This window comes from Strix aluco, chromosome 11 (genome assembly GCF_031877795.1).
Source record: "Strix aluco isolate bStrAlu1 chromosome 11, bStrAlu1.hap1, whole genome shotgun sequence".
NCBI classification, from domain to species: Eukaryota; Metazoa; Chordata; class Aves; order Strigiformes; family Strigidae; genus Strix; species Strix aluco.
Window position 1 is genome coordinate 18,650,617 of NC_133941.1, and position 27,442 is coordinate 18,678,058.

General features: G+C 56.6%; 1 protein-coding gene across 3 annotated transcripts in view; it reads right to left on the reverse strand.

Annotated features, from left to right (window-relative positions):
- Positions 1–27,442, reverse strand: part of CACNA2D2 (calcium voltage-gated channel auxiliary subunit alpha2delta 2) — a 226,609-nt gene that overhangs the window by 22,233 nt on the left and 176,934 nt on the right. For 2 of the 3 annotated variants that reach the window (XM_074836444.1, XM_074836443.1), the window contains exons 4-8: positions 22,661–22,720; positions 11,827–11,871; positions 4,574–4,712; positions 748–879; positions 400–457 (exon numbers count right to left, since the gene is read on the reverse strand). In XM_074836444.1, the coding sequence (XP_074692545.1) occupies positions 400–457; positions 748–879; positions 4,574–4,712; positions 11,827–11,871; positions 22,661–22,720 (434 nt within the window). The remainder of the gene's footprint in view (positions 1–399; positions 458–747; positions 880–4,573; positions 4,713–11,826; positions 11,872–22,660; positions 22,721–27,442) is intronic. The other variant, XM_074836445.1, reaches the window with a different exon arrangement.

Sequence of the window (27,442 nt, forward strand, 5' to 3'; positions counted from 1 at the left end):
CGGCTGCTTGCAGCTATCGCTTAACCACAGCCTGGCGCTGCCTGCCCGTTTCTCTCTCCATCCGCCCGGCTCATGGTTTCCGAGAGCCGGTTGTTTTCCCCTTTGGATAGGAGTGCTGGTCAGGACTGAGCGCTGGCAGCCGTGGCTGCAGCGGGGAGCAGGGCGAGGGCCAGCAATCCATGCTTGATCTTTATCCAAGGATTTATCTCTCCGTTCCACTCTGCCTTCCTGGGAAGAGGGGAGCAGGAGCGGAGAGCTGCAGTTTGGATGCTCCTGCCCATGTTACTGTGTCCATTTGCCAATGCCAGCCATGTGTGAAATGAAAAGGGGACGGAGCTGGCTGCTCCTGGCTGGGAGGGCTGGCGAAGGGACCCCCCTCCCCACCCAGCACCCCCTTACCAGGGCCGCCTGCGCACGTCGTAGAGGTCGATCTTATTGGGGGCTCTCCACGGGGTGGCTGTGGAGGGAAGGCAGGTGGTGAGCAAGGTGGGGCTGTCTTGTGGTGGGGGGGGGGACAGAGGGACACAGGGGATGGGGCAGAGGGATGCCCAGGGCCGAGGAGGTGGCAGGCTCCATCTGGAAGCTCACACCAACGGGCTTTGGCACAGGATGGTTATGTGTGCCAGGCAGCACCCAGGGCTGGCGCTGGGGGATGTTCGTTCACATCTCATGGTGAGAAGGGCCTGGGCTGCCCTTGGCCAGCGCCCCCCCGCCCAGTAACTGCCCCCCCCACCCCCTGCTACGCACCAGGGTAGTAGCGGGTGACGCCGGTGGCGCTGCCAAACACCTGCCAGAGCAGGGAGGGATCCTCCTTCCGGTTCTCGATGAAGATGTCCTCCAGCGCCTGCGTCCAGTTCAGCTCGTTGAGGATGACGGTGGCTGTGGGAGACAGAGTTGGGGGCGGGCGGGTGGGTACAAGGGAGCAGTGGAGCTGGGGGTGGGCTGGGGGGTGACAGGGACCACGGTGTCCCCGCAGTGATGGCAGAGAGGGAGAGGGAGTGTGTTCCCTCTGCCCCTGCCCATGGAGGAGCCCACATCTGTCCCTGCATCCCCCTGGCCCCCTTGCTCCCATGGGACTCCAGCATCACCCTGCTGTCCCTTGTCCCCAGAGTCACCCTCCAGATCTCCCCTGAGTGCTCCCCACCCCTGTCTCCCAGCTCTGGGGCAGGGACAGCCACCATGGGGATGGCTGGCTTGCCATCTCACCCCCTTCCCAGCAAACCACCCCACTCCTCCCGCCACTGTGCCAGCCGCACTCCCCGGGGACAGCCACCAGCTGGGAAACCAAGGGGCTGCATCCCCGTGGGGCTGCGCGGAGCCTCCCGGGCCCCGCTCTGCATTCCCGCTGGGCCCCGCACCTGACGCAAAAGCAATTAAGATGCCGGCAAACAGCAGTTTTAAATTATTCAGCTATTAAAGCAAAAGATAAGCTGTCGGCAGCCCCAGCCTGTGATTAATCAAGGGGGGCTGGCAGAGTGTGGGGGGGCAGCACAGCAGGTATGGGGCTGGCCAGCCAGTGGGGATGCTGTCTCAGGGACAGTGGGATCTCCTGACACTCACAGGGCTCTTTGGGGCACCCCAAACACTTGGGAGCCCCCCGGCAGCCTGTGCTGGGCCACCCCAGGACCGTGGCATGGGGGAGCCAGTCGAGCTGCTGTGTGCAGGAGCAGGGAGCCGGCAGCACCCCAAGGCCAGGTGCTGCTCCCTCCTGGGGGACCCTCAAGGCATTTTTGGGGTGCAAGGGCTCCCAGAAGCAGTCCCTCTGCTCAGCATTGGGCAGAACAACCAGTGCAGTACTGCAGGGGAGCCGATGTGCATTTGAGGAGTATATTTAGTTCTCCTAAGGCTTCCTCCCACACTTGTCCCTCCTCGAAACACCATCATCACCCGTTCAAGCCTTCGCCACAGCCCTGAGGTGCTGGCAGGACGCGGGCAGGTTTCACCTAGGGTGAATCCCCGATCCCTCCATCCCAGCACCACTGCTGAAGAAGACTTCTTCCCTCAGGCAGCTATACCTTCAAACCGCAATTTACTCCAGCCGTATCTCCCCAGCCATTTCTCAGCATCATGCCCACACAGAGCGCTGTTATCTGGGCACTTAGGATGATTTCTTGTTTGGCTCCGTCACAGGATGTGGTTTTTCCCAGGAGAAGGGGCTGCATGCAGTCTGCCAGGCTCCTGCCTGCCTGGAGCAGCCCCAAACAGTGCTGCCAGCCTCTGCCGGGCACTGGGCTGGGCACCAACATGTCCCCGAGAGCCCTGGCTGTGCCTGCAGCCCCAGTCCCTCGTGGCCCATCAGCCACACCAGGTTTGTGCCAAATGCAGCTCCTACATACTCCCTGTGCACTAACACAGCCCCTCTATCATCCCTGAGCATGAATGCAGCCCCTGTATCCTCCCTGTGCATGAATGTAGCCCCCCATATCATCCCTGTGAACAAACACAGGCCCTATACCATCCTTGCAACCAAATGCAGCCCCTATACCGTCTTTGTGCATGAATGCAGCCCCTATACCCTCCCTGTGCACAAACACAGCCCCTCCACTCTCCACATGCACAGGATGATGAGCTATTGCTCATCGGATGAGAGGCTGTGTCCAGGGTCGGGACAGCTCCTGTCCCCCTTGGTCGAGGCCAGAACTGCCAGTCCTGGTAGTGACATCCCTGTCCCCATCTCGTCCCTGTCCCCATCAGGGTGAGCCCAGCCCCACCCTGCCAGCGAGTGATTGCAGATTTAATTAAAAACGGCACAGTAAATAAAACACATATAGGATGTAATTTGTGTGTGTAGCGAGGGGTGACGGTGGAGGGTGTCTCCGCACTGGTTTAATTAGCGTGCCAGGCAGCGATAGTGCCTCTCCGCCAGGTCCCACTGGGGAGATGCTCCTCACCCATGGCTCTGTGGGGACCGGCCATGCTTGCTGGTGTCCCCAGCAGAAGAGGGCACATGGTTGGCCCTGTGCCCTCACTACAAACCCTCTCTCTGGGGTGCAGCAGCCGAGCACCCTGCCCTGCACCCTGGCTTTTTGGAGCACCCCGGTGTGGCCAGATATGGTCTGATCCCTGTGCCCACACACTGCTGTGCCCGTGGTTAGGAGGATGTCACCCTATTGGGACCCCGCACTGTCCCGTCCCTTCTCCAGCATCCCTCTCCGAGCAACTGTGAGTCTCTGGAGAACGTTAATCTCCAATTCGCTCTCATCCCACGGCCGAGCGGGGTGATTTATGTGGCCATGGCAGGGCATCAGCCGTGGCGTCGGCTGGTGAGCAGGGGTGAGGAGTAATGAATATTTCATCCAGCGCAGCCCACCCTGCTCGCGTGATGTGCTTCATTAGCTGCCCGGCCTGCGCTAGCTGGGTAATAAAACTAATTGCAAATTTCTAATCCACTGCTGCCGCCATGGTGAAATCGTTGCACCGATGCGGTTCTGAGCACGGCCGTGCCAGTAATGAGTCCATGTACTGGGAAAGCGCCGCTCAGGGCAGGAACATGAGCTCAGCCCCCATCACCACGGTGGTCCATGACCACCCGGGAACCTGAGGCAAGTGGCCAGTGCCACCGAAACAAGGGGGTGCGGGGATGGTGGTGCACTCAGCAGTGTGGGGAGATGGGGGGTACCCCCAAAGAGCAGGGTCTGGGTGCAGGATGTGGCCCGCAGGTGCTGGAGGATGATCTCCGACTGGGAGTGGTCCCCAGCTCGGTGCAGAGCAGCCACTAGAGGGAAATGGAGACCAGCTGTCACCATGTGCCACCGCAGCAGGGCGAGGGAGGAGGGGGCTCTGGAGCTCGGGGACTGTGTCACCTCCCGGTGGGGACTGAAAGCTGGTGTGGCATGTCCTATCCCACCTGCCATCCGTCTGTCTGTCCATCCCTCCCTGCCTGCTCCTGGGCTGGCCCATCGACCAAGTCCTCCCTTCTGGAGAAGCCGGTGCCCTCGGGCAGCTGCAGGGGCACTGCCACGGGGCTGACACCCCCAGCACGCTCCAGGCAGCGGGGACTGCCCCGGGGCGGCATCGCACTGTCCTGCAATCGCCCTCGGCTGCCTTCCTGCCGGATTTCAGCTGCTTTCTCTCCCTTTTCATAACCTCAGCCTCAAGTAGCCCGAAGCCAGTGAGGAAGTATCTCTGCTTCGCCCTCTCCCATTGCCCAGCCCCATCTCACTCCCTTCTGTCAGCCGGGAGTTGCTGCCTCTGTAACTGCTCCTGCACAGAGCTGCTCCGTCCCTCTGATAGTCTCCAGTGTCTGCTTTGAACCTCCTAGAGCTTTGCTGAGCTCTTCTACGGGGAGGATCACAGCTGTGTGGGTGCAGCTGAGCTTTACCCTGTGCCATAATTTCCATCCCTTCCTAATTACCCCTCTTGAGGGTCCCTGGGGAGGGATATGTTGTCACCTCTGTCCTGACATGGTGACTCTGACTCTTCTCAGTGCCCACTCAGCTGGGAGCCAGCCTGCCCTGGCACCGAGACCCAGCTGGGGCACCCCAGGGCTGCAACACCCCAAGCAGGAGAGGTGGAAGCTGAGCCCAGCCTGGCAGCACAGAGCGGAGCGGAGCGGGTGAGGAGGGGCACTCACAGCCTTTGTAGATGTCCGTGGGGATCTGTACGGCAGCGTACGAATAGTTAACCTTGGTCTTGAAGTTGGCATCGTCGGTGAACTCCAGCTTCAAGGAGTTGGACTTCTCCCTCTCGATCTCTTCTCCATCAGGATCATCCTGGGGAAGAAGGAGAGCACATGGCATCACCCGGGGGTGCCAGCCCTGGATGCATGCCAGGAACACCACCGCCCAAAGTGTATCACCAAACGTCCCCCTTGCAGAGACCAGCAATGCTGGCTCTCTTGCTGGATTTGGCCCCCAGCCCATGCCAGCGGCACAGGGGAGTGGATGCCAGGAGCAGGTGGGCACGAAGGTGAGCTCCAGTTACCCTTGCTTCTCCAGCTTTGGTAGCACGTCAGGTATTAAATCAGACAAAAAAAAACCCAAACCAAAAAAAAAAAGCCTTGAAAATCAATTAGCAGCAAAAGGCAACTATCAAAGAACAAATTAAAACGGAGTGCAGCTTAGCGCTCTGTCAATAAGCAATGCAAACAATATTTAATTATGGTGGAGAGACGGTGAATTCCCCACTGCCAGTGCTGGAACGCGCTCCCTCGCCTTCCCGGCCCTCCTCTCCCTTCCCGGGGCCCTGCTGCCAGTCTGGCACTGGGGGTAAAACCCCTCTGGCAAGGCAGGGCAGGGCTGAGCCAGGGCAGGCAGAATGGCTGGGTGGTTGCAGGCAGGGGGACAGGGTCAGAGCTGAGGCACAGGGCCATGCAGGGAAGTGGGAGAAAGGGAGTGGCCTCACTACAGAGCTGGGGAGATCGCCTTCACCATCCCACCGGGAGAAAAGAAACCAGGGAGAATGTGCCGGCTCTGCGCTGCCACGTCCCTGCCATGGGCCCAGCAGCTGGGGAAGGCTGTTTGCAGCCAGCTGTGAGATGCTCAGGGTGGGGAGGAGAAGGATGAGGATGCTGCAGCATCTGCCCTTTGTGCCTCCAGAGCTACATCCCCACTGAAGAGTGGCTAAGCACAGAGCTGCCTGCCCCATCCGCAGGCAGGGACTGGCAACACAGAGGCAGGGACATGCCAAGCCCAAGCTGGGGAGCAGGATGGCTCCAGCTGCCTTCCCATGGCCCCTGGCTGCGGGAGCAAAAGGGGCAGAGGTGGGTGCAGGAGAGCAGGAGCAGATCCAGCCACTGAGCCGCCTGGTGAGGGACTGAATTGCCCTCGAGAAGCAGCTCAGTGCCTCTCCCTTTGTGCCTCCTCCCAAGTGAAGTGCCTATCTCGGAGCCCGTGTAAGGCCATCTGATTGCGGTAGCAGAGATCAGCCCCAGAGAAACGACAGCAGACGTGACTGGAAGTGTGAGCAGCTCCAGGCAGGGCTCGTGCGGTGCTGTGCCAGGGCTGGCTGCCCGGAGGGATGCCCCATGCTGTCCCACAGCAAAGCACCCCAGCACCAGCGGGGCCGGGGGGTAGGGAACAGCCCCATCCTACTGTCCTTGACGGCCCCATGCAAGCGGCTCTCCCACCAGTTAGGCTTCTCTTGACAAAACCCAGGGGACAAAAGATCTGAATTTCTCATGGGAAAAGCCATATATTTAAAGGAAGATGTGTTTGGGAAATAAACTATGAAGCTCGTTTAACACCCATCCTGGCCTCCTCCCTGTTTCCCCTTTGCAGATGACATGGAGAGATGCCACCTCCCCTGTGCCAGCTCCTGCCAGCCACCGAGGCGGTGACATTCCCCTGACATTGTGAGGGGTGGCCAAGCCATTCGCCACAGCTCGGGAGAATAACAGGATTGATATGCGAGGTTTGGGCTTTAATTCCAGCCAATGGATTGCGAGTGTAAAAATGCCACCAAGCTGATCCTGGCACGGGGGCTCCAGCCACCCAGAAAGATTCTGAACTCAATTACAGCCACAGTAGTGATGCGGGAGGTGGGCAAGGACCGTCCCCACATCGCCAAGATTGAAATCCAGATTACTCTCTCAATTTCACATAGATCCAGAGAAAAGGCACAAAACCGACTGCTGGAGCCCCTGCAAAGCCACGATGCCACTGCAGAGCTGGTACCCCGGCTGCGTGCTGTGCCACGGGCTATTCCGGAGAGTGGATCCAGCCCCAAGCCTGCCATCGATGTGGGGCTCAGATCTCATGGGGGGAGCAGTTACACACACAACAGTTTGCCCCTGCCAACCTCTCCGAGCATGGGACAGTGATTTAGAGGTGCCTGCTGGAAACAGACTTTAGACAGGATAAAGCCATGGTCCTGAGGGCACCTGCAGCACCAAAAACTCTGCTTTGACACAAAAACCTTTTTTCTCCTGAGCTCAGCAAAGTCCTGGTGACACCTCCCTGTCCCTCCCATCTCAAATCGGTGGGGTACCCCGCCAGGGTGAGGCCCATCCACTGCACCCACCACCGCTGGCAGCCAAGAAAATCCAACCCGCCCTGCTTCCCCCATGCTGGCATGGTTATTCCCCACTTCACCAGAGCTGGAACTACTGTATATAATTACCACTCCTCTGTTTATCATTATTCCGTTATATCACCCACTTCTGAAGGGCTAATTTGTATTCTGCCAGGTTCGGCGTTGTCTGGCTGCTCTCATTCATATAGCTGTAAAGAGGCATATGTATAGATCTCGGAGACAAATATACAGCTATCTATACGTAGGACACTTCATGCATCACTGACACCTATATGGCAAAGAGACTCGTGGAAAGAGCTGATGTTATCCAAGCTACGTTTATCCTTTATCCATAAATCTCCTGACCTGAACCAAGTTATTCCTGTTTAAGCCAGGCTGAATTTGGCCTCTGAAATGGGGTCATTTCCACCCGGATGAGGCAGGCAAAGCTGTCACCACCCCAGGCAGGGATGGGAGCATCTTGGTGCTAGGCTGGGGCTATAAGAAGCCACCTCAGGAAGGCTGGAGGAAGAAATTCTGCATTAAATTTATATCAGAGCAAAGGAAAAGATGATGCAAGTTCTCCTGGATTTACACTGGTTTAACTGCGAGCATCTTGGCAGGCCCCCAGCCAGATTTTGCAGCATTTCTCATCATTACATTTCAAAAGAACTTGGAAACATCTATTTATCTGTTACCATATGTACAACGTAACACAAATAGATGCTACAGTTTGAATATATTATTTGCTACACACCATTAGAAATCGACTCCATGGCAATATATCAATATTACACGTATTTATTGCTTCAGCAAGAAGTCATCATGTGCTGAGAGCTTTTGCCATCTTCAGTGCTTTAGCAGCTGGGTTGCCAGTCACAGCATTTTCTCTTGAGTCTCCCAAAATGATAGACAGGGGGCAAAACCCAGAAATGTCCCAACACCCAGTGAACACCAGTGGCACCACCCAACAGTTTTATTGGAGGCTGCCATGCTTTTGGCAAATAGCTGCCCTCCATCACATCCAGGCTGGTGCTGGCTGAGGAGAGCCAGCCTGCCCACGGGCACAAGGACTGTCGGGGGGGTCCCCACCAATGACAGGGTTTGGAGCTGCAGATCGAGCTGGGGCTGTGACCTGGCGCAGCAGCGATGCCTTGGCCAGGCAGCTCCCATGGATGCAGACACCCCCGTTCATTGCTCATCTCCATGGGAACGAACCATCACAGCTAATGATGACTGCTTAAATGGCAGCACTGGTGACAAACGCAGGGCTGATCTGACTAGTGGCGCAGGTGGCCACTCCAGGTTGCCAGCTGGGGATTCGCAGCTATGGACACACCAGGTAGCCACAGCCTTCTCCTGCGGTGTTCCTCTCAGTACTCCCAGCACCAGCAGAGCTCCTGCGAGCCGCAGCACCCCCACAGCATTCCTGCATCCCACATCCTTCCCCACACATGCCCAATCAAGAATGTATCACCCCGAGATCCCAACACATCCTTTTACATTTCCCAGGGGCACCCATCCATGCTAAGTCCAGAAAAGCCAGTGAAATATCCATATCAACACGCCATGATTACTGCTAATAATGAATATAAATGCCAGCCCCCGGCACATGGCTGAGAAACTCCAGGCCCATGCAAAAGGGCCTTTCTCCTTCTTAAATATCTCAGCTTCTCTTGAAATGTGGCAATTTAATGCCAGGGAGGGAGCCGGTGTGTTCTCCAGCCACATTCCTGCTTTTATAGCAGCTCAGGTTATAAATAACAATCAGTCTCTCCCGCCAGCCTGCTCCCCTATCCCCCTTCGCTTTTTTTAATCTTTGCCAAAGGTACTGTTTAGAGATCTTTCTAGACCATTTATTTTTAAATTACCAGCCAGAGGAGAGAAGAAGGGGAAAAAAAAAAAAAAAAAGAAAAAAGGCAAAAGAAAGAAACTTCTGGGGCTGATAGCTTATCAGGAGGAAATCCAAATGTCACATTAGTTGAGAAAGTTGGAAGATTAAATTTTCCAACACCCTTCATCTGCTGCTGACATTTAGGGGCTTTTTTTTCCCTCCTCCCTCTCCTCGCTGCATTTCCCGAGCGGGGTGAGCAATGAGCGGGCAGCCCCTGCCTGCAGCCGGCAGCCCCTGCCTGTGGGTGCTGAGGCTGGCACAGAGCCTCCCACCACCAGCCCCTGGCTCTCTTCCCTCCCCAGGGACCTCCAGCAGATGGGTAGGTGCCAGAGGGCTGACCCTGGGGCAAGGATACCTTCGCGGAGCTCTGCTGCCTCCCACCGGAGAACGGTACATCCCAGGGGATTTTGGCCTCAGCTGTGATTTAAGCATCATCCCCTGCCAGAAATACAGCACTAAAGATGGAAAAATCACTTCATTTCTGCGTTGTTCTGCTGTGATACCCAACCGAGAGCGTCTGCTGATTCGAACACTTCTCCCTGGGTAAACCCCATAGCTTGTGCTAGTGGGGAAAGGTGAAAACTTTGCTTCTGCAAACATTTTGAGAGCCTTGGGGACCCCCAGGAAAATTTCATGATGTTCCCATTTGTTCAAAACCACTTGGAAATCCAAAATCTGTTTAGGAAGATAGCGGAGCTGAGGTGCAAGCAAAATGAATAGGAAACTCATTTCTTTCTTGCTGTAGTTAAAGCCAGCGTAAGGCTTGTGAATAAGCCCCAGTTATGTTGAATAGGCATTGTCCATCAGAACTAACTCCATTTCAGCTAGATCCTGCTCAATTTAAGTATAAAAATTGAAGCTAAATAAAGAAAAGACGGAAAGACAGCTATTTAGTTCCATTCAGATCTTCTGGTATCATCTCCCTCCTTTTTTATTTCAGCATCACCTTCTTTTCTCTCCATTATTTTTGTTGGAATTAAATTTGCTGGGATTTAACTGGGAAGCAGCAACAGCATCAATAGGGAAGCGCCCTCCCTGCTAAACCCACAAACCTTGGCAAGAGGACACCTCCAATTTTGCTTGATATTTCCCCAGAGGAGGACTGAAGTCAGTGTGGCTGATGACGGCTTTGCAGGGCTGTTCCTCCTCAATGATACGCCACCTCCCTTGGGGAAGGGCTGGGGACCAGGGTGCTGAGCCCCATGGTCCCCAGGGACACCGTGCCATGCCACAGCGCATGGCTTCTCCTGGTGCCCCGTGTGCCGGGAGGGTTCAGCGGGCACAGCTCTGAGGTCAAGATGCCTCCTATTTCCTAACCCTGCCTGATGGTACCAGGATGTTCTCCTCACTCACAGAAATGGCTAATCCCAAAGCTAACAGCCAGGAGCTGCCAGCTCGGATTGCTGCTGCCAACACTGGCTGGGTGTGGGCAGCTGGGACCGGTCAGGGTAACATGGGGCATGGGGATGTCCAGTTCCCTGGTCCCCTGCCCCATGGTAGTGACAGCAAAAGCCCTGCCCAGCCTGAAGGGTGCATAAGTTCTCCTCGGCCCCCTGGGCAGGGAGCTGCCCTGCTCCCCCGGCTGTCTCCTCTTGCCTTGACTGCCAGCCAGTTTTTCCTCCACTTCCATCCAAAATCCACTTTAATGCATTATAAACCCATTAGATCAGTCCTCTCCAGAGTGGCCATGGAGAGCAGGATCCTCCCCTCCCTCCTTTGGCAGCTTCTCCCAGGCTAGGGAGGGACAGGAGACATCCCCTGCTCCGAGTGAGCGGGGATACCTGCTCAGGAGAGCAAGTGTCCCCCTCTTCAGTCACAGCATCTCCCTGACCTCGCTGTCCCACCTCCCAGACCCTCTGTGGCTGGCTTCCTCTGCCGAGGAGCTCTCCTGCTGTCACCATCTGGGGACACTGGCACCAGTGGTTTGTCTGTATCCCTGCTTTGAAGGCATCCATCCTCTGCTCCAGCCCGTCCCTGGCTCTGCTCTGGGGCATCACCTCCAAGGTGGGGTGAGAGCTGGAGCTCAGAGCAGGGTGTGTCTCCTGAGGTGGTGAGACCCTATCAAGCCTGGATCCTCCCCTCCCATCTGGACCGGGCCTTCTGAAGGCTCATGGGGTCACCTGAGTGTTATTTTCAGAGGCGGCCACGTGGTTTGCTGCCAATGCCATGTGCTGCCACTCCCCAGCTCCTGCTGCGGTACTGTCCCCCGATGGCACCTCTGCTGCTGGCTCTGCTTTGGGGCAAGGACTGGGCCTGGGGCACAAGTACTGGCTGGGGGCACCCCAAGCCCCCACCCTGCTCTGCTCGGGGCTCCTGGCCAGCTCCCTGCTCCCCAGTGGCCCCGTGCCAAGAGCATCACCGAGCTGGCGAGCCCCTAGTTGGGAAGGATCCCATGGCACGGCACAGCATAGGAGCTGGGTGACCCATCACTGCCAGCACAGCTGGGTGCTGTGGGGCAGCAGCCATGGCTGGTGGAGCACCCTGCGCCCATGGCGCGGCACCTGAGCACCGTCACCGTCACCGCATGGAGGAGCCGGCAAATGCCAGCCCCCTCGGGAGCGCCGGGAGAGCGGAGCTGTCGGGTCTGTATTTAAAGCACTGATTGCCAGAAATCACAGGACGGCTGTGCTGGGAGGGGGGCAGAGAATTAGATTCAGTCTCTAATTAAAGGTTTGCTCTTCATTTGAATTTCAGATGCCAGCTTTAATTTTAGAAACTTGCAGGCAGTGGAGCGACCTGCCCACCTGCCTGCTGCCGGGCCTGGCGCTGGCAGATGCCACCATGGCTCAGCTGGGGAGACACGGCTGCGCACCGGGCACTCGCTGCCCACTGCAGAGTCTTGTTATGCCTTTGATGTAACACGACTCAGTTGTAATGAACGCTGTGCCTCCCCAGCATGGTGCTGGGACAGCCCTGGCGAGGGGCTCGGTCCTGGGACAGAGTGGTAACTGTGCTGGTGGTGCAGCAGAGACAGTACTCACGTATTCAGTGTCGGCCTTGGAGTCATAGTACTCGATGTCTTCCTCCTGCGGAGAAAAGGGAGAGCGGAGTTAGTGCTGGGCGGGGATGGGGATGGCAGAGGGGTCCCCATTGCCGCCCTCCCTCCCCCTTACTTGTCCCCTCAGCACCTCTGTCATGCTGCTGGCAGCCACCACATTGTGGGGAGAAGAGCCCTGCCCACTCCATGCTGCCTGTGGGACACAGCCAGGACCCCACATCCCCCTCATCCACCCTCCAAGGACCAGTCATCGCCTGCTGCTTTTCCCTCTGCTCATGGCTGCCACTGAGACGCAGCAGCATGGGGCCATGCACACCCTCCACCACGGCCAAGCAGCCCCGTGACAGTGCCACTAGCGTGACTGTGGCCTCTGCTGAGACTGGGCGTGAGGCTGCACCATGTCTCCGAGCCCGGATGCTTCAGTTCTGCTGCGGGCATCGGGAGCTGCAGGAGAGCTGGGCATGGGCAGCGTGGCAGGCGGCGGCCCCGCAGCTGGCAGAGCTCCCCTCCCCAGGCAGCAGAAACAGGGAAAAAAACATCCATGCTTCCATGGAGAAACGGACGTCATTAATTTGGGGTATTTAGAAACTATTTAGGCAGAAAGGTCTGCTTGGATTCCTCTTCCCTGTGTGTCAGGACTCAAGGCAGCTGATAAAATTCCTAAAGAGGCAATTTGGAGAGCAGCAATGCTGTCACAACAGTGTTTCGTGTGCCATCAGAAGGGGTAATTAAAGGGCACTCGGAGACTCTTCTCTGCGTGCCGGGACGCGAGCGCGATGCAGCGCACCGGCAGCCATCGCGGCCCTAACATGTCTGCCACTCAATCAGCCGTCAGCAGCCGCCGTGCAAACCAGCCTTCCTCCCCGCACGCACAGGCAGCGCTTTGGGATGATTGTTGCTGTTATTATTTAACGAGGAAAGCAATCTGGGCCCAGAACAGAAAGCCAGCCAAAACCTTAGTGGCACTGACTGCATCCCCATCCTTCCCACTCCTGCTCTGCTGCTGCCTCTGCGGCACCCAGCTTGGCCACGGGCTTGTGCTGGGGCTGATGCCACCACGACACCCAGCCCAGCCTGGCCATGGGCTCCTGCTGGGGCTGGTAGCACCACGACACCCAGTTCAGCCTGGCCACAGGCTCCTGCTGGGGCTGGTAGCAGCACAACACCCAGCCCAGCCTGGCCATGGGCTCGTGCTGGGGCTGGTGGCACCACGACACCCAGCCCAGCCTGGCCATGGGCTCGTGCCAGGGAAAGGCACCAGCAGGTCCGAGCGGCTCTCCAGGCAGCTGGTACCAGCCGCTCCACCATCCTGGCCCCACTGGGAGCTGGCAGTCACTAACCCCTCACCAGCATTATCCTCGAGCCACAAACCTGCTCCCTAGAGCAGTTTGCTGCTGCTTCTCCAGGAAGTCAAGACACAAGACGGCCAAGAGGTGGGAAAGCCCCTGGAGCGGGGATGAGGCTCTCAGGTGGCACGGGTGGCAGGGGGACCCTTGTAGGCTGAGTGGCCAAGGTCCCCCAGTGATGGGGATTGCAAAGGGCAGTTTCAGCATCCTGCTGGGCAAAGAGGCCAGTCCCTCTCATGGGCTCTGCGACTCTAATCATGGTGATAAGGCAGCACCAAGAGAGGAAAGTGAAAAAAAAATTGACACATCTTCCAATTTCTGCTATTAAAAAGCCTAGTCATTAAGGGAATGTACTTATTAATTATCTGTGATTTGTTGTGAAATGCTGAGGGGTTTACAACAACAAGAAAAGGGAAAAAAAAATTAATTTCTCTTCAGATGCCCTCCCTGCGCTGCTCCCGGCCCCGCGCACGCCCCTGCCCCTTGCCGGCGCTGCTGTCTCCCCGGGTCCAGGGCCATCTGCACTTCCTAATTAAAGGAACCCCCGGGAGACCCGTAACACAAACGAGCTAATTTCATGTTTAATGATCTTTAATCAGAAGTGAGTGTGACTAACAACAGCCATCCAGAAGGTGCTTTGTTATTCATTTTATCTTCCATCGGCTCCTCCAAAAAGCTCAAATCCCCTCCGTCACGCAGTGGCCCTGGTCCCGCAGCGGGTGAGAGGGCTCAAGGTGGTGCTGGGGGAGGAGACCTGGTCCACTGGTCCTGCTTTCACCTGCTCCAGTGCTCCCATGGCACAGCACGGCACGGCACAGCACGGCACGGGGAGCTGACCTCCTGGAAGGACATCTCTCCCACTGGTTTCCTTAGGGATCACAGAGCTCTTGCCATGCAGTTCTTCAAGCCCTGATGACCTTGGGAGCAGGTGGGTGAGATCCCGGCTCCACTCCACACCACAGCTGAGGTTTGCACACATGAGACAGCCAGTGTCATCGTGGTCCTGGCCTTGTGCCATGCCCTGATGCCAGGCTCCGCTCTCCCTGACACAACCCTGCTGATGCTGGGGGCGGTCATGGGATGCGAAGGAGCCTGCGGGAGCTGGCAGGGCATCCATGAAGGCCAGTGGAGCTGGTGAGAATTTATTCTAGGAAGGAACAACAGAGCCCTCAGAGATGCTCTAGAGAGATGCTGGGGGTCTCCCAAGAGGCAACACAGCGTCCTACAATTTCCTCTCCTTAATATTCCTTTTCTCGCATTCTTCACACACTTGCCTTCTTCATGTAATCCTCTCTTCCTCTTCCTCTGGTCCATGTTAAACCCAGCACCCGGTCTGTGTAAATAGCACTGATATTTCTAGAGCCTTTCAGAATAAATACCAATAAAGAAAACAAGGCGGTGAAGATGTCGAGGGATTTCAGGGCAAAATGTTGTCCCCGTCTCTTGCAAACAATCCTGCAAAAAGCACTTGCTGGTTTGTGCTGAAGGGGAGGTGGATACTGCGTAGCTGCTCCTCGATGATGTGTTAACCGCTGCCCATTTTCTTGCACTGTAATTGCCAAATGGCATCTGCATAATGGCACTGTAAGCGCTGTGTTGCTAGCAGATAAGCACGGCGTTATTTCAGTCTCCTAGACCCTCAGTGCAAGTTAAGGGGAAACAACTTTGGGAGTTAAGTGCAATCACAGAGGGATCTGCAAATGCTGCTGAAGCCATCACCCAGGCTTCTCCAGCAAAGCCACTGAGCAACCACCATGCCTGCACCAAACCCTTGTGGTTTGGTGCCACCTGGCAGCCCCCAGCCAGGGCTGGACCCAGGTGGGACGTCCTGGATGGGGCTCCAGGGATGCTGCATGCCAGAGTCTCCCTGGGGACCTGAGGTCCTGCTTGTCCCCCTTGAGCCCTCCATAACAGCCCTGTGCTTCACTTTGCCAATTTTACACTAAAACACCAAGCAAAAACCAGGCTTCTGGAGCCTTGCCAGCAGCTGAAGGGAGGACCCTGCTTCGGCATGGGTGCTTCCTGGCCACACACCGGCAGACCAGGTTTGAGCCAAAGCCCACAAAAAGGAAGGGCACAGGGGATCTCAGGGGGGCAGTGAGGGGCACTTCTCCCTGCCACTCCCACACAGCCTTCTCCAAGAGCACTCAAATAGGTCTTTTTTCACCTCAAACAATTACAGCAACTAAAAATAACGCCAGAAAGGTCGGTGCTCTGCTATGTTACTGCAGCCTGGCAATGTCAGGATGGAGGGGTGCTGGCCCAAACCTCCAAGTCAGTGGCAATCAAACCATGTCACGCATGTAGCTGCCACTGTCCCAAAAAAACCTCAGAAGGAGCTGTTGGTGGCAGATCAGCTCCTTGCTCCAGCCCATCCAGCTGGAGCATGCAGCTGGCAGGGACACAGCAGAGGGGCCACGGCTCACTCTCCACCTATAGCTTTTCTATAAGTTCACTCGAGCTGGCTAATCCTTCTCCCGCGGATCTGTTATCCTCCGCAGGATTGCTTGCCATCATCTTGTAAGGGTCACCCTGTAGATCACATGCCCTGGGGATTCTGTGGCTCCTTGGGGTGATTTTGCAGGTAGTTCCTGCTGCATCGCACTGATTTTGGTCGATCTCGGCTCTCAAGCTGTGGGTTTCACTTCTCCAAGTGGCGCAGGTGACCCCTGCGGTCAGGAAATCTCTTTGAAGATTTAATTGACTCTGGAAGAGCCAAATCCTGCAGCTACTTGCTTTCCAGGCAGTTAGGAGGAACTCGGAGGGTGCTGGGGAAGACAAGCTGGATCCCAAGCTGGCATGAGCCTGTTCCCCAGCCACCGGACGGGGCTGGACGGGGTCGGCGGCAGGGCCAGCATCCCAGCCCATGGCACACTGACATGGGGACAAGCCAGGTGACTGGAATCTGTGCATGCTCAGACCCGTGGACAATTCAGCGGGTGGGGAAAGCAAGCGGGAGCTGGCATGCCCACACAGCACCAGTGGCTCTACTAGCCCATCTTTCCTCTGCCATTAGCACTTATAATAGGCAGTGAATATTGAGGGAGTTTTTCATGTCCCTGAACCATTAAGCACACAGAAATAGCAACAGATTTTGCTTATAGTTGCACCTTTCGCATGGGAGATAGCCTGCAGCGCCTGCAGCTCCTACCACACCTGCAGCCTCGTGTCTTCATTGAGGCTGGGTGGCAGCAGGGGATGAGCAGGGGGACACATCACGTTCCCACCGCAGCGTTGACCCCAACAAGCCCACCCGTGTTGGGAGGAGCAGGATGGGACTGGCTGATGGCTGTGCCTGGGGACGAGTCCATGCCAGCCAGTTTGCCCCAGCTAACAGTTGGGGCTGGAGGTCTCAGCTGGGTGAGTGCTCACCCCAAGGTCTCCCGGCCCTGCCACAAGCACAGTGGCCTTGGCTGTGTAACAAGGCAAAGAAAGTGTTTCTGCGACAGCTGCCACAGGGCAGTGTGAGGGCCACTGCCAGGATCAGGGTCCCAAAGGGACCAGATGAATTCCTGAGAGAAATTCCTACCTGCAATCCCAGCCACACCTGGCTCTGGGCATCAGGAAGACCACTGGCAGCGGCTGGTAGGGGCTGAACCTTTTATTTCCACTGAGCTAGAGCTATCCTTGTCCATACGCATCATGATGAATCCTCCTCCAGTCCCGGGAAGAGGAAAATATTCATGGTTAGCCCCAGCCACCATGGGCCGTCAGAAGGACTCCAGACCGGGCTGGTGGGGAACATGCCTCTCCTGCAGCCCTTGCCATACGAGTCCCCTTGCATCCCATCCAGCAGCAGTTACCCAGGACAGGTGGAAACAGTCATCGTAATCTGCCTTGGCATCTTTTTTTTTAAAAAGCAATTTCCTCCCTCTGCCTCTCTGACAGAGCTAGGGAAATATTTAAGTGACCCGTCAACAGTTTTTTCATCTCCCTCAGAAGATGTTTTATCTGATCACGCCTCACCAGCTATTCTTCTTTACACGGCATCTCCTGTCCGCTCCCGCTCCTTCGAGGCTGCCTCAAATGAGCGGCGGCTGCCTCTCCCCTCCACTGCACCCGGGCACCGCGGAGATGCCAGCACCCACGCAGAGCTGGCGGCAGCCGGGGACCCCCTGCCCTGCCAGTGACAGGATGGGATGGGACGGGATGGCAGCACTGGGAGGAGAGCCGGCAGCCCCCGCACCGAACCATCGCACCCACGGGACTGTCACGGGTGGCCTGGCCGTCACGAGGGGAGCCCCCTCAAGCCTCGTCCTTGGATTTTAAGAGGGAACAGCACCAACACGGGGTTTTTGTGAATGATTTTCTTGTTCTGCTTTTTGGCCAGAACGGCTCTACAGCAAGGTTGGTGCTTTAACACAGTAATTCTCCGAGCGTAATGAAAGCTGACATTATATCAAACACAATAAAGACTCTCAGTTGATGGAGATCATTCCTGAACACACAAACCCATTAAACTGAAAAAAAAAATATCAATTCTACACACTCGCCAGCCAAAAGAAAATGTGATTTGTTATCTAAAAGGGGGTTATAAACACAGCTTCAATGCACTTTCTGTGCTGTAATGAAAACTGGGTTTGAAATGGCAAGATGACTGCAAATTAGAGTATTTGATTTTATTTTCTAACTTTTTAGGTAAACCTTCTACAAGGGCAAGTGCAAGGTTACAGCGACGATCTTTCTGTTCTCGGCCGATAAGTAGAATCTGTAATTAAAGGAGGAGAAAAATGAAAGGGGGATAAGGAGCTGGCGTTCGCCCTTCTAACGCCGCTTTGAACACAAAGCCCTGCCTGCATCGCCGCGGCAAGCCCACAGGAACAGCTGCCAGCACCCACGCACGGCGTGGCACGGCCGCCGCTCCCACGGCAGACACACGCAGCGTGGCGGTGCCGGACGGAGCAGGTGGTTGGCAGGGCCCCGCTCCCGCAGGAATGCTGCATCCAGGGCTGTACAGCCGCGGAGGGGCACCCAGACGCCCCGTCGCGTCCCCCCGCTTTATCCCTCACCTTTCTTGGGTGGTCGGGAGCGCAATCTCTGTTATTGCTCCTGTCCTTCCCCATTTGGCAAACAGCGATCCTGTTTTCCCCGGAGTTTCATTTCTAATGGAGCTTGAAATTATCTGGGCTTTGTTATTTGCTTGCGTGCTTGCAGGCGGGGGTTATGGATGGAGGCAGCGGTGTGGGGCTGCCCGGCGCCCGTGCTCCCTCTGCCGCCTCCGCGCATGTCACCGCACCCCGAAACTACCCGTGCTGCGCCCAGCAGTTAAACCCTGTTTCCAGCAGCTCTTAGATGTGCAACTCAATGTATAGCGCTTTTTTTTCTCCAAAGATAAAGGGCCTACTGGGCTCTGACCCTTACAAACACCCCTTTCCTCTCCTGAAGGGTGGGGAAAGGTGGGAGAGAGGGGGGCAGTAGGTGAAGGAAGAGGGGAGCTTCCCAGTGTAGCAATGGAAAATGCAGTGAGGAAGAAGAACTGGGAGAAAAACAACAGTAATAAACATTTTATGAAGCAGAAAATGGCTTATAAAGAAGTCAACTTTTAAAGGCAATTTATATAATCCTGCCAAGTGCACATAAATGTGGGGATGGCTCTCCGCAACGTCAGAGTGTCCCTTAAAGGGACAAATAGCTCCGGCTGCCGCAGAAGATCGACATGCAGTGAGGATGATGATGCCCTGGGATGCACTTCACGGTTGGCAGCGCAGACCTGCGCCTTCAACAGCGTCCCCTGGGTCAGCATGGCCCCTGCTGCCGTGCGCTGTGGGGGTGTGGGACACCTGAGCCCCTGCGGATGGTGCTGGGACAGGGCTGAAGGTCTGGCAAAGAACCTAAGGCACTGGAAAATCCTGGAGTGAAGTGGAACACGTGGTTGAAGGAGAGCTGGCAGAACACGGAGCTGGCTGGGATGCCCGACAGGCAGTGTGGCAGCTTGTCAGCGAGGATGGATACAGAGGATGGCAGCAAAAAACTCAACCTTGCAGTGTTTTTATAGGTGCATTTTGCAGGTCTCTTGACTGAATAGGGTGACAAACAGAGGATGGAAACCTGGTAAACAGCATCACGGTGTGGGCTGCAGCCCTGGCACCTCCATCTGCTGCTGGGGATGGTCTGCATGGGGGGGCTCAGCACCACTCCCACGGCTCGGGGACAGGGCTGGGGACATCCGGAGCAGGTTGACAGCCCTGATGTGCCTGTCCTAGCAGACCCCCTGCAGAACCCTGGAGCCCAGAGGCCAGAAGCTTCTCACTGGGAAAATTGGTTGTCCAGGCCACAGCAAACTGGGGCCTTTTTGTGGTCTTATATCATATCAGTGCCAGGCGGTCGTGCTGCCCCATGCTGGGAGCCCAACCCAAGGCAATGGGACCCAGCTGTCACCTTTCCAGGGCTCCGCCAGCCTTCGCTGGTGGGTGAATGTGCATCCCTGAGAGACCCTTGCTGTGCAGGCGGAGAAGGGCACAGCCTCTCCCCCTCCAAATCACCAAGGGTGATTCAGTGGCCCTGCACCACAGCCTGATGTGCTGTGCCCCTGTCCCTGCCTACTGTGCCACCCTGAGCTGACACCCAGCCCTGGGGTGAAACGAGCTGGACGAACAACATGAGGGTGCCCTGGGTGTCACTGTATGGGTGACCTTGGGGCCAAGACTGCTTCTGGCCAAGAAAAGTGCACCAGCATCCAGGGGAGCTCTGGGGACACATGGAGTTGAGGACACAGTGTGTTGCTTGGCACAGCCAGGAGACATGGGGGGTCTGAGGGTGGGCAAGGACAAGGAGCAGGGATAGGGCAGGACAGTGTAAGGCAAGGGGGAGTGTTTTGGGCACAAGGAGGTGCTTTGCAAAGCCCCCTGAGGTGGGAGGCTGAACTCAACCCCTTCAGAAAGCCAGCATGGCCGGCATGTGGCTGGAAACACACACAAAAAAGTGATAAAAGAGAAACTTTCCCTGTAAAGATGGGTCATGAGTGACTGCTGGCAGCAGCCTCCCACCCGCTTGGGCTCCTGCTCCTGTTTCATTTTCCCCCGGACTTCCATAGCAACCCATCTGCAGTGAGGTTTAATGGGGCTGCCATTAGCACTAATGCAGCGCAAACACTCAGCATCTGCCAGCGCGCCTTCGGATGGAAACACAAAAATAACCGCGCTCGCCGCAATCTGTCATCGACTCCGGCGCAAGGTTAGGACGCGACATGCGGGGATAGGAGGGGAGAGCTGCGGCCAGGAGGAACAAGCTGCTCAGCGGTAAGGGAGGAGAGGAGGAGCTGGGGATGCTGAGCTGCTGCCTTTCCTACCTGCTGCTTGTGCCAGCACCAACAGCAAGCTGGGGACAGCAGCAGAGCCAGTGTCACCGGTGCTGGCATGCAGGTCTGACCGTGCCCTGCCATTTTACAGATGAAGGACAGTAAAAGGAGGTTCAACCCTGGCTGTGAGAGCCACTTACGCAGCCCCTCCATCCCTCTGCTCTGCTCAGCAACCAGGGCTGATGCAGGAAGGGCTGATGCAGGCAGGGCCGTGTGCTGTGGGGGAGCAAGCGCCCAGTGCCCCGGGTGCTGTGAGCAGAGCTGGGCCAGTCCATCAAGTGTCCCAGCCAGGTCTGGGCTGTCCTGATAAAGCTGCGGTGAGCTCTGTGGTGACGCATCGCTGCACATTGTTTCTGGGTGACTCGCTCCTAATTACCTTGATTAAGTGGTTGCAAACAGTGCTATTAAAAATACTTTTTCTACGAAAGTGGATTTCTGAAAGGTTTGTGCCATGAATGGCAAAACGAGTCAAGAGTTCCCCAGCGCTACAGCCTTTCCTGGCATGTTTTGTATCCCGACTGTTATTCCGCTCACAGTGGAAAGCAGCTGGGTTTGGATGGAGACGGAGCATTTTGGGGCTGCGGAGGGGCCCTGCAGCGCAGCAGCTGCCTGTCCCTGCAGCCCAGGGGATGAGCAGAAGCAGCAAGGAGTGCTGCAAAACGCAGGGACCTTGTTCCAGCTCTGCCCGCCCTGCCCGTGCCCCGGTCACAGGGCATCCACCGCTGGGTGCCAGCCCAGTGTGGGGTGCACGGGGCCACCACGAGGCCCCTGGGGTGCCCATGGCCAAGCTTTGGGTGGTGCTTGGGGATGAGCTTCCCTGGGGCTTGCAGCCTCCCCTGGGAGCCCTGAGCCTGCAGCTGAGCTGCTGGCAAGGAACCGGCACTGGCATCAGCCAGTGCCTGCACCAAACCTTGTTATCCTCTTAACCTCCCCTCCACCAGCCTCCTGGAAAGAGGTGACAGTAATTCAGCAGCACTCTCATGCAGAAAGGTCTTGGTGACCGCTGGTGCCAATGAAAACTGTCTGCTGGACAGCAGGGCCAGCGGGGACACCTCACCTCTCCTTAGCGAGGCTGCTTCTGCTAATGATGGGAAGAGCCCTGTGAGCTCAGCCTCCCCGGGTGCCTATGAGACACAGCTCCCAGGGGGGACGAGTACTGGCCATGAGTGTCCACCCCACGCCGGCCACGTGGCAAACAAAATCCAAGCAGGTCGACACCTTGCCTTCTCTTCTGCTCCTCCTGCCTCTTCCTCTCCACATCAGTGACCATCGCCAATGGCAGGAGGGTCTGCACGTCTGGGATGTGGCTCCAAGTCCTCATCTCCTCTCCTCCCTGAGTGGATCGTGGTTGCAGACAGAGAAATACCCCCCAACACACACCAGCAAGGCCCGACAGCAGGGCTGTCCTTAGCTGTCCTCTCGGTGACTGCCGGGGGTTCCCCAGGGCTGGGCAGGATCTGGCCTGACCTGAAGGAAGGGGCTGGGTGGCTCAGGAGTATTTTTTATTGTAGACCCCATTTGCACTAGAGGAAAACAATCTTTCCTTCCTTTTGTATTAGTGTTATAATTTGAGAGCATTTCCAGACAGAATCCTTCAGGTTCCCGCTGAGTGCTATCACTGCCAGAATTACAAAGTCAAATGCAATCATTAAACCTGCATCTTCCCTCTCCCAGCCCAGATTGCTCCTTCCCCCAGAAACAGCCCCCACCACAACTGCTGGCAGGTGACACAGACCAGCCACTGCTGCCGTCACCCTGTGCAAGACCAAACTCGGCTGCCAGAGATGGCGGGGGGTAAGAGTCTCCCCAGCCCCAAAACCCTCAGCATTGAGCTGCCAGCTCGACCTTCACCTCCTGCCTTCTCCTTACAGCGTGTGCAGGCAGAGGCAAGGCTGGAAACGAGCTCAAAATCGCTTCATTTGCTCTTGTTAGTGCTGGCAGGCGGCGGTGCTGGGGCTGCCTGCGTGCCGAGCGGCACAGCACAGCCATCGGTAACTCGTGAGGGAGCCGAGAACGCAGACAAGGAGAGAAGGAAGAGCCGAGGGATGGGAGCAGGGGTGGGATGAAAAGCTGGTTCCTGTGCCAGGAGTCATCCCCGAGGCCGGTGCCTCCACAGAGCTCAGCATCCAGGAGAGAAGGGGATGGGAGCGACTGGGGCGTGCGCGGAGCCTTACCCGGATGTTGTCCTGCCAGTGATGAGCCTTCTGGAACTTCTCTGCCGCATTGGCAAGTCTCTGCAAAGCAAGTGGGAGAGGAGAAGTGAGCCCGGGGAAAGCGAGAGGAGCGGGGCATTGCCCGTGTCAACCTGGGACCAACACCTGCCTCAGCACCCACCATCCCTCTGTTTGGGGGATACCCCAGGACCCTGCCACCCCTCCGCCACGCAGGCAATGGGGCAGGAGGAGGGATCACGGGCAGCAATGCCTGCAGAAGGATGTCCCAGGCATGGGGACCTGGTGTTTCTCTGCTTGCTCCTGCCTTTCCTGGAGCAAGCCGGTGTTTCCAGAGGAATTGGAGCAGCAGGAGGCTCCAGGGCTGAGCTGCCTGTCCAGGTCTCACCCAAGGCTGGTGCAAGCACAACCTTCTCCCACTAAAGTGCATGAGGCTTCAAAGGAGACAAAAGTGTCTCTATCCTGATGGCTCTGGAGGCAACAGGCAGTACGGGCAGGCTGCTGCCCACGCTGGGGTAGCCAGAGGAGAAGGATGGGGCAATGCTTAGCACTGGGGCAGTCTTGCTGGGCTTGGGCTCAGCCATGAGAGGCCACACCAGCACAGAGTGCAGCAGGGCAGGGCTGGAGACCGGGCAGTCCCCAGGGTACTGGCAGTGCTGGGAAGAAGCAGCAATCTGGCCTTTAATGGCGCCAAAGGGGACAGACAGGGCAAGAGCTCCAGGCTTTCCAACAAGATCCACTCTGCATCACTAAGCAAGTAAAGCCAAGAGCAAAACAAGCGATGCACACTTTTCCCTCTGTCCCTCGACCAGCCCCAGGGCCCCCGGGGTGCAGGCAGCTGCCCAGAGAGCTGCCTGCCAGGGCTGTACAACCCGATTAGCTCAGCTGGAGGTAGCACGGTGTCCTCCGCCAGCCCACAGAGCCAAGGGCCACTTGGACCCCTGGGTGCCAGGGACCCTCACCACTTGCAGGGACGTGGGGTTTATCTCCGCAGCCTCGCAGCACCCAGCACAGCCCACCTGTTCCCCACCAGCCATTGGCTTTACAAGGCTCCCAGGGAACACATGCTGCGGAGGTCTCAGCTCTGCAGGCTGAGTGGCTAATCTGCACGGGGTTAATTGGCCATGAGGCTTGCGAAGCTGTCGAAGCCCAGGAAGGCTCCCTAGTGAGTTAGCAGGAGACGCATCAAGCAAAGATGTGCCTTACGGCAGGCGCTGCTGCATCGCCTGCTCCTTGTTTCCCTGCATCCCCCAGCGGGATGGGACATGCTCTACTCCACGCAAGAGATGCCGACAGCCAGAGCACGGGAAGAGAGGGAAGCCCTGGCTGCCTCCAGCCCCCCGAATTGGCTGAGAGGAGGAAGGAGCACCGACAATGGGGTGACAACCTGGGCCAAACAACCACCTGGGCAGCACTGCAGAGATGCACATAAGATTCCCAGTGCTACTGCACACCCAACTTTCACATTGTGAACCACAAACCATTCCTTTGCTCAGCAGGGACCCAGCATGCTGGCGGGAGTCCACTGGGGTGGCAGTGAAGTCCATCTACAGCCCTGGGAATTTATTTCCCCAGGGCCTGGAGAGTGCCTGGCTATAAGAGCACGCACACATGAGATGATGATCTCCGGAGAGGTGGGCAGGAGCCCTGGGCACAGCCACCCATGCCACAGCCACCGTCCCGGCTGTCACCAGATCCACCAGCGCTCCCGTCAGCACATGGGGATGCAAAATGCCTCAGCCCTTCTAAGTGGATGCCTGGGGGAAACGAAGTCCTGAGGCTCCATGGTGCCTCCTTCACATGTCCCCCATGCCTGCAGGAGAGTGGCAGCAGCCAGCCCCAGCAGCACCCAGCCCTGGCAGCACCCAGCACAGCGAGAGCAGGGCCATGATGGCAGGTACTGTATTACCGGGAGCGTGGCAAAGCACAGGTACTCAAAAGTAAGGTGACGAATGGTGAAGGGCATCACAGATCTGGCCTTCCCCAGCCAGAGAACACAGCCTGTTCTTATCAGATGCAGGGAAACACGTATCCATCACTGCATAATCTCAGCACGCACTGGTCAAAACTTTCCTGTTTAATCTTTTCTCTTTTTTTAATCTTGATTTCCAAATCAAAGTGCTTGCTTTCAATGGCCAGCATCCAAGGGGAAAGATCAGCTATCAGCTGAGCACTGAAGCAAAAATACCTATGGCTCCAGTGGCAGAGAGAAGAGAATGGGAAACAACGCATGGCTGGACAGAGAAGCCACACTGATAATTTTCAGGGCAATTTTGCGGGGGGCTTACCTGCAGAGCCACAGCCCTGCCTCTCCGGAGCTGCCTAGAAAAGCTGTGGCCCAGTTCTGCACCTCATCCCTGCAAGCTTTTGAGCTCTGTTTATATATCGAGATGGCTGATTAAAGGCGAGCATTTATTCCAAGTCGCGTTTAAGGCAGCAGTGATGAAATATGCATTTTTCTATACTTGATAAGAGTGTGTTTGTTTATTATGGGCCAGGGTAAGATTTATGGACATCTTTAACTATTCACCGCCTTGTGCGAAGTGCCTGGAGGGTTGCAAATGGTGCAGTAAGGGACGGCTACACCCAGGAATGACACTTCAACAGAAGATATTTTCCTCTGGAAAATGTCAATTTATCAAAGTCGATCCAGACACAACTTTGTTTTTTTAAAAAAATAAATCCAGATGTTCTTGTTTGATAAACAGCATGTTGCAGGGATAAGGGAGCCTGCGGCAGGATGGCACAGCCATGGTAGGGTGCCGTGCTGGCTCCCAGCGCTGCCGGACACCCACCCCAGGAGAATTGCCCCCAGAGCCTCCCAGCTGTTACTTCTGCAGCATCTTCCTCGCTAAAGGCATTTCAGTCCTGTGACCAAGATGGGGACTGAGAAGAGAGAGGAACCAAGTGGGCAGCCAGCCATCCCTCCTCTGCTCGCCTCTGTCCCCGCTGGGGACACGCCTGGACTGATGCCATGTTGGGGGGGCTCCCATGGGAGCAGCCCCATCCTGTCCCATCCCTGGCTGGTGCTAGAGGGGAGGCCCAGTCAGCCCCTGCCCAGAGACGGGATGCTGGCATGAATGGGATGGGTGATTGCTGGATTCGGGACCCTCTAAAACCGTGGCAACAAGGACAGGGCCCCCGAGGGGGCTATTTGGGACAGCTTTGCTCACAAGCAGAACCTGCAGTGGTGTGTTAGGGCTGGGAAGGTCCTGTTGCTCCAGCAAAACCCCCCAAGGCCACGTCTCCTCAGGGCAGGTGACGAGTCTGCCTGGAGCCACACACTGCTGCAGGACATCCCCATTAATGCCAAATGAGATCATCATGAATAATGCTATTATGATCAATACAGCTCAAGGATTATTTCTAATCCTTAATAATGATTAAACCATTATTTTTCAAGTGTTACAGATCAATCAGTCCATCTCAAGGTGCACTGCGTGCAGGGACTGCAAGATGCCCGGGATGCAGGCAGTGAACGGGGGAGCCATGTCGGGGTCCTGTGTCTGTACATGGCAGCCACCAAAACCTCGAGGGGGTTTCAGACCTGAGGGTGTCAATTGTGTGGTTCCAACAGCAAGAAAAATTAGAGTAATTACCAAGTAAAGCATGGATGTGAAATACCTGCGAATTTCCAGCAGCCTCTGGTGCAGGGACTGCCCTGGCTGTGGCACTTTAAGGAGCGCAGTTCTTTCCCCAGAAGTCACCGAGGGCTAAGGACAGGAGATTTAGAGGCTAAAAACACCAAATTGAAATGATTCCACAGGTCATAAAAGGCCAGAAGGAGATTTGCAAGGGATTGGTGTCTGGAGATCCTGATGGCAGGGTCTGTGAGGGGGGAGGCGCTGCGTGGGCTTTATCGTGCCCCAGTCTCTTTCATATTCCACACGACGCTCCTCTCCACCTCGCTGCTCACCCAGGCAGATCCTCCAGGAGCTCCCAGCTCAGCACACCGGCTTGCCTGGGATTAAGGAGCTTCAGGGATGGCACGGACTTGGGATGGCACGGACTTGGGATGGGGTGGCGAAGGCGGCACGGCTGGGTGTGCACCCTCCCTCCTGAAAGCCACGTGGAAAAGGAGAGGTGGGTGACCTTCTGTCTACCTAGAGGACGGCACCTCCAAACACACGGCTGCTGTTTTTACCCTGCTTTGATCCAGGACCTCACTTCTCAGCCCCAATCACCCACAAGCTCACCCACACCAGCCTGAGCAAGGCTCATCTACACACGCTCGTCCATGGCAGCGCCTTTCAGGGGGCAGCCAGTTTGATGTCCCGAAGTTGCTTGAAGTGAGGTGGTGGGAAATGCTCTGAGCATTGGAGCTGGTGCAGGCAGGGACCACAACCTCCTCTCTAGGCGGAGGGGACCATCCCTGCTGTCATCATCCCTGCTGCTTGAGGGGCCAGGGTGCAGGGGGACTGTCCCCGCCATAGCAAGCTGCCAAGGGTGCTGCCCACCTTCTCCTCTATCGCACCCAGGGCTCTCCTGCATTGCTCCAATATTTTTGCACAGCAGCTTTCCAAGGTAAACTGGTCCAATGCTTTGCTAAATCTCTCTTCCCAGCCCCCACATGGCAATAAGTATGCCCTGGCTGTTCCCGCCTCAGTCAGATCAGTGGGTTTAACTTGGGAGGCAGCGGAGCAGAGACCAGAGCAGCACAGGGAGGTCAAAGGCCAAGGTTGGATTTATAAAACAGGATTATGGCAAACACTCTGCAAGAGGAGACTGAGCAACCCTGCGTAACGGCAACAATGCTGGCCCTGTGCCCCAAGCCTCCTCACGGAA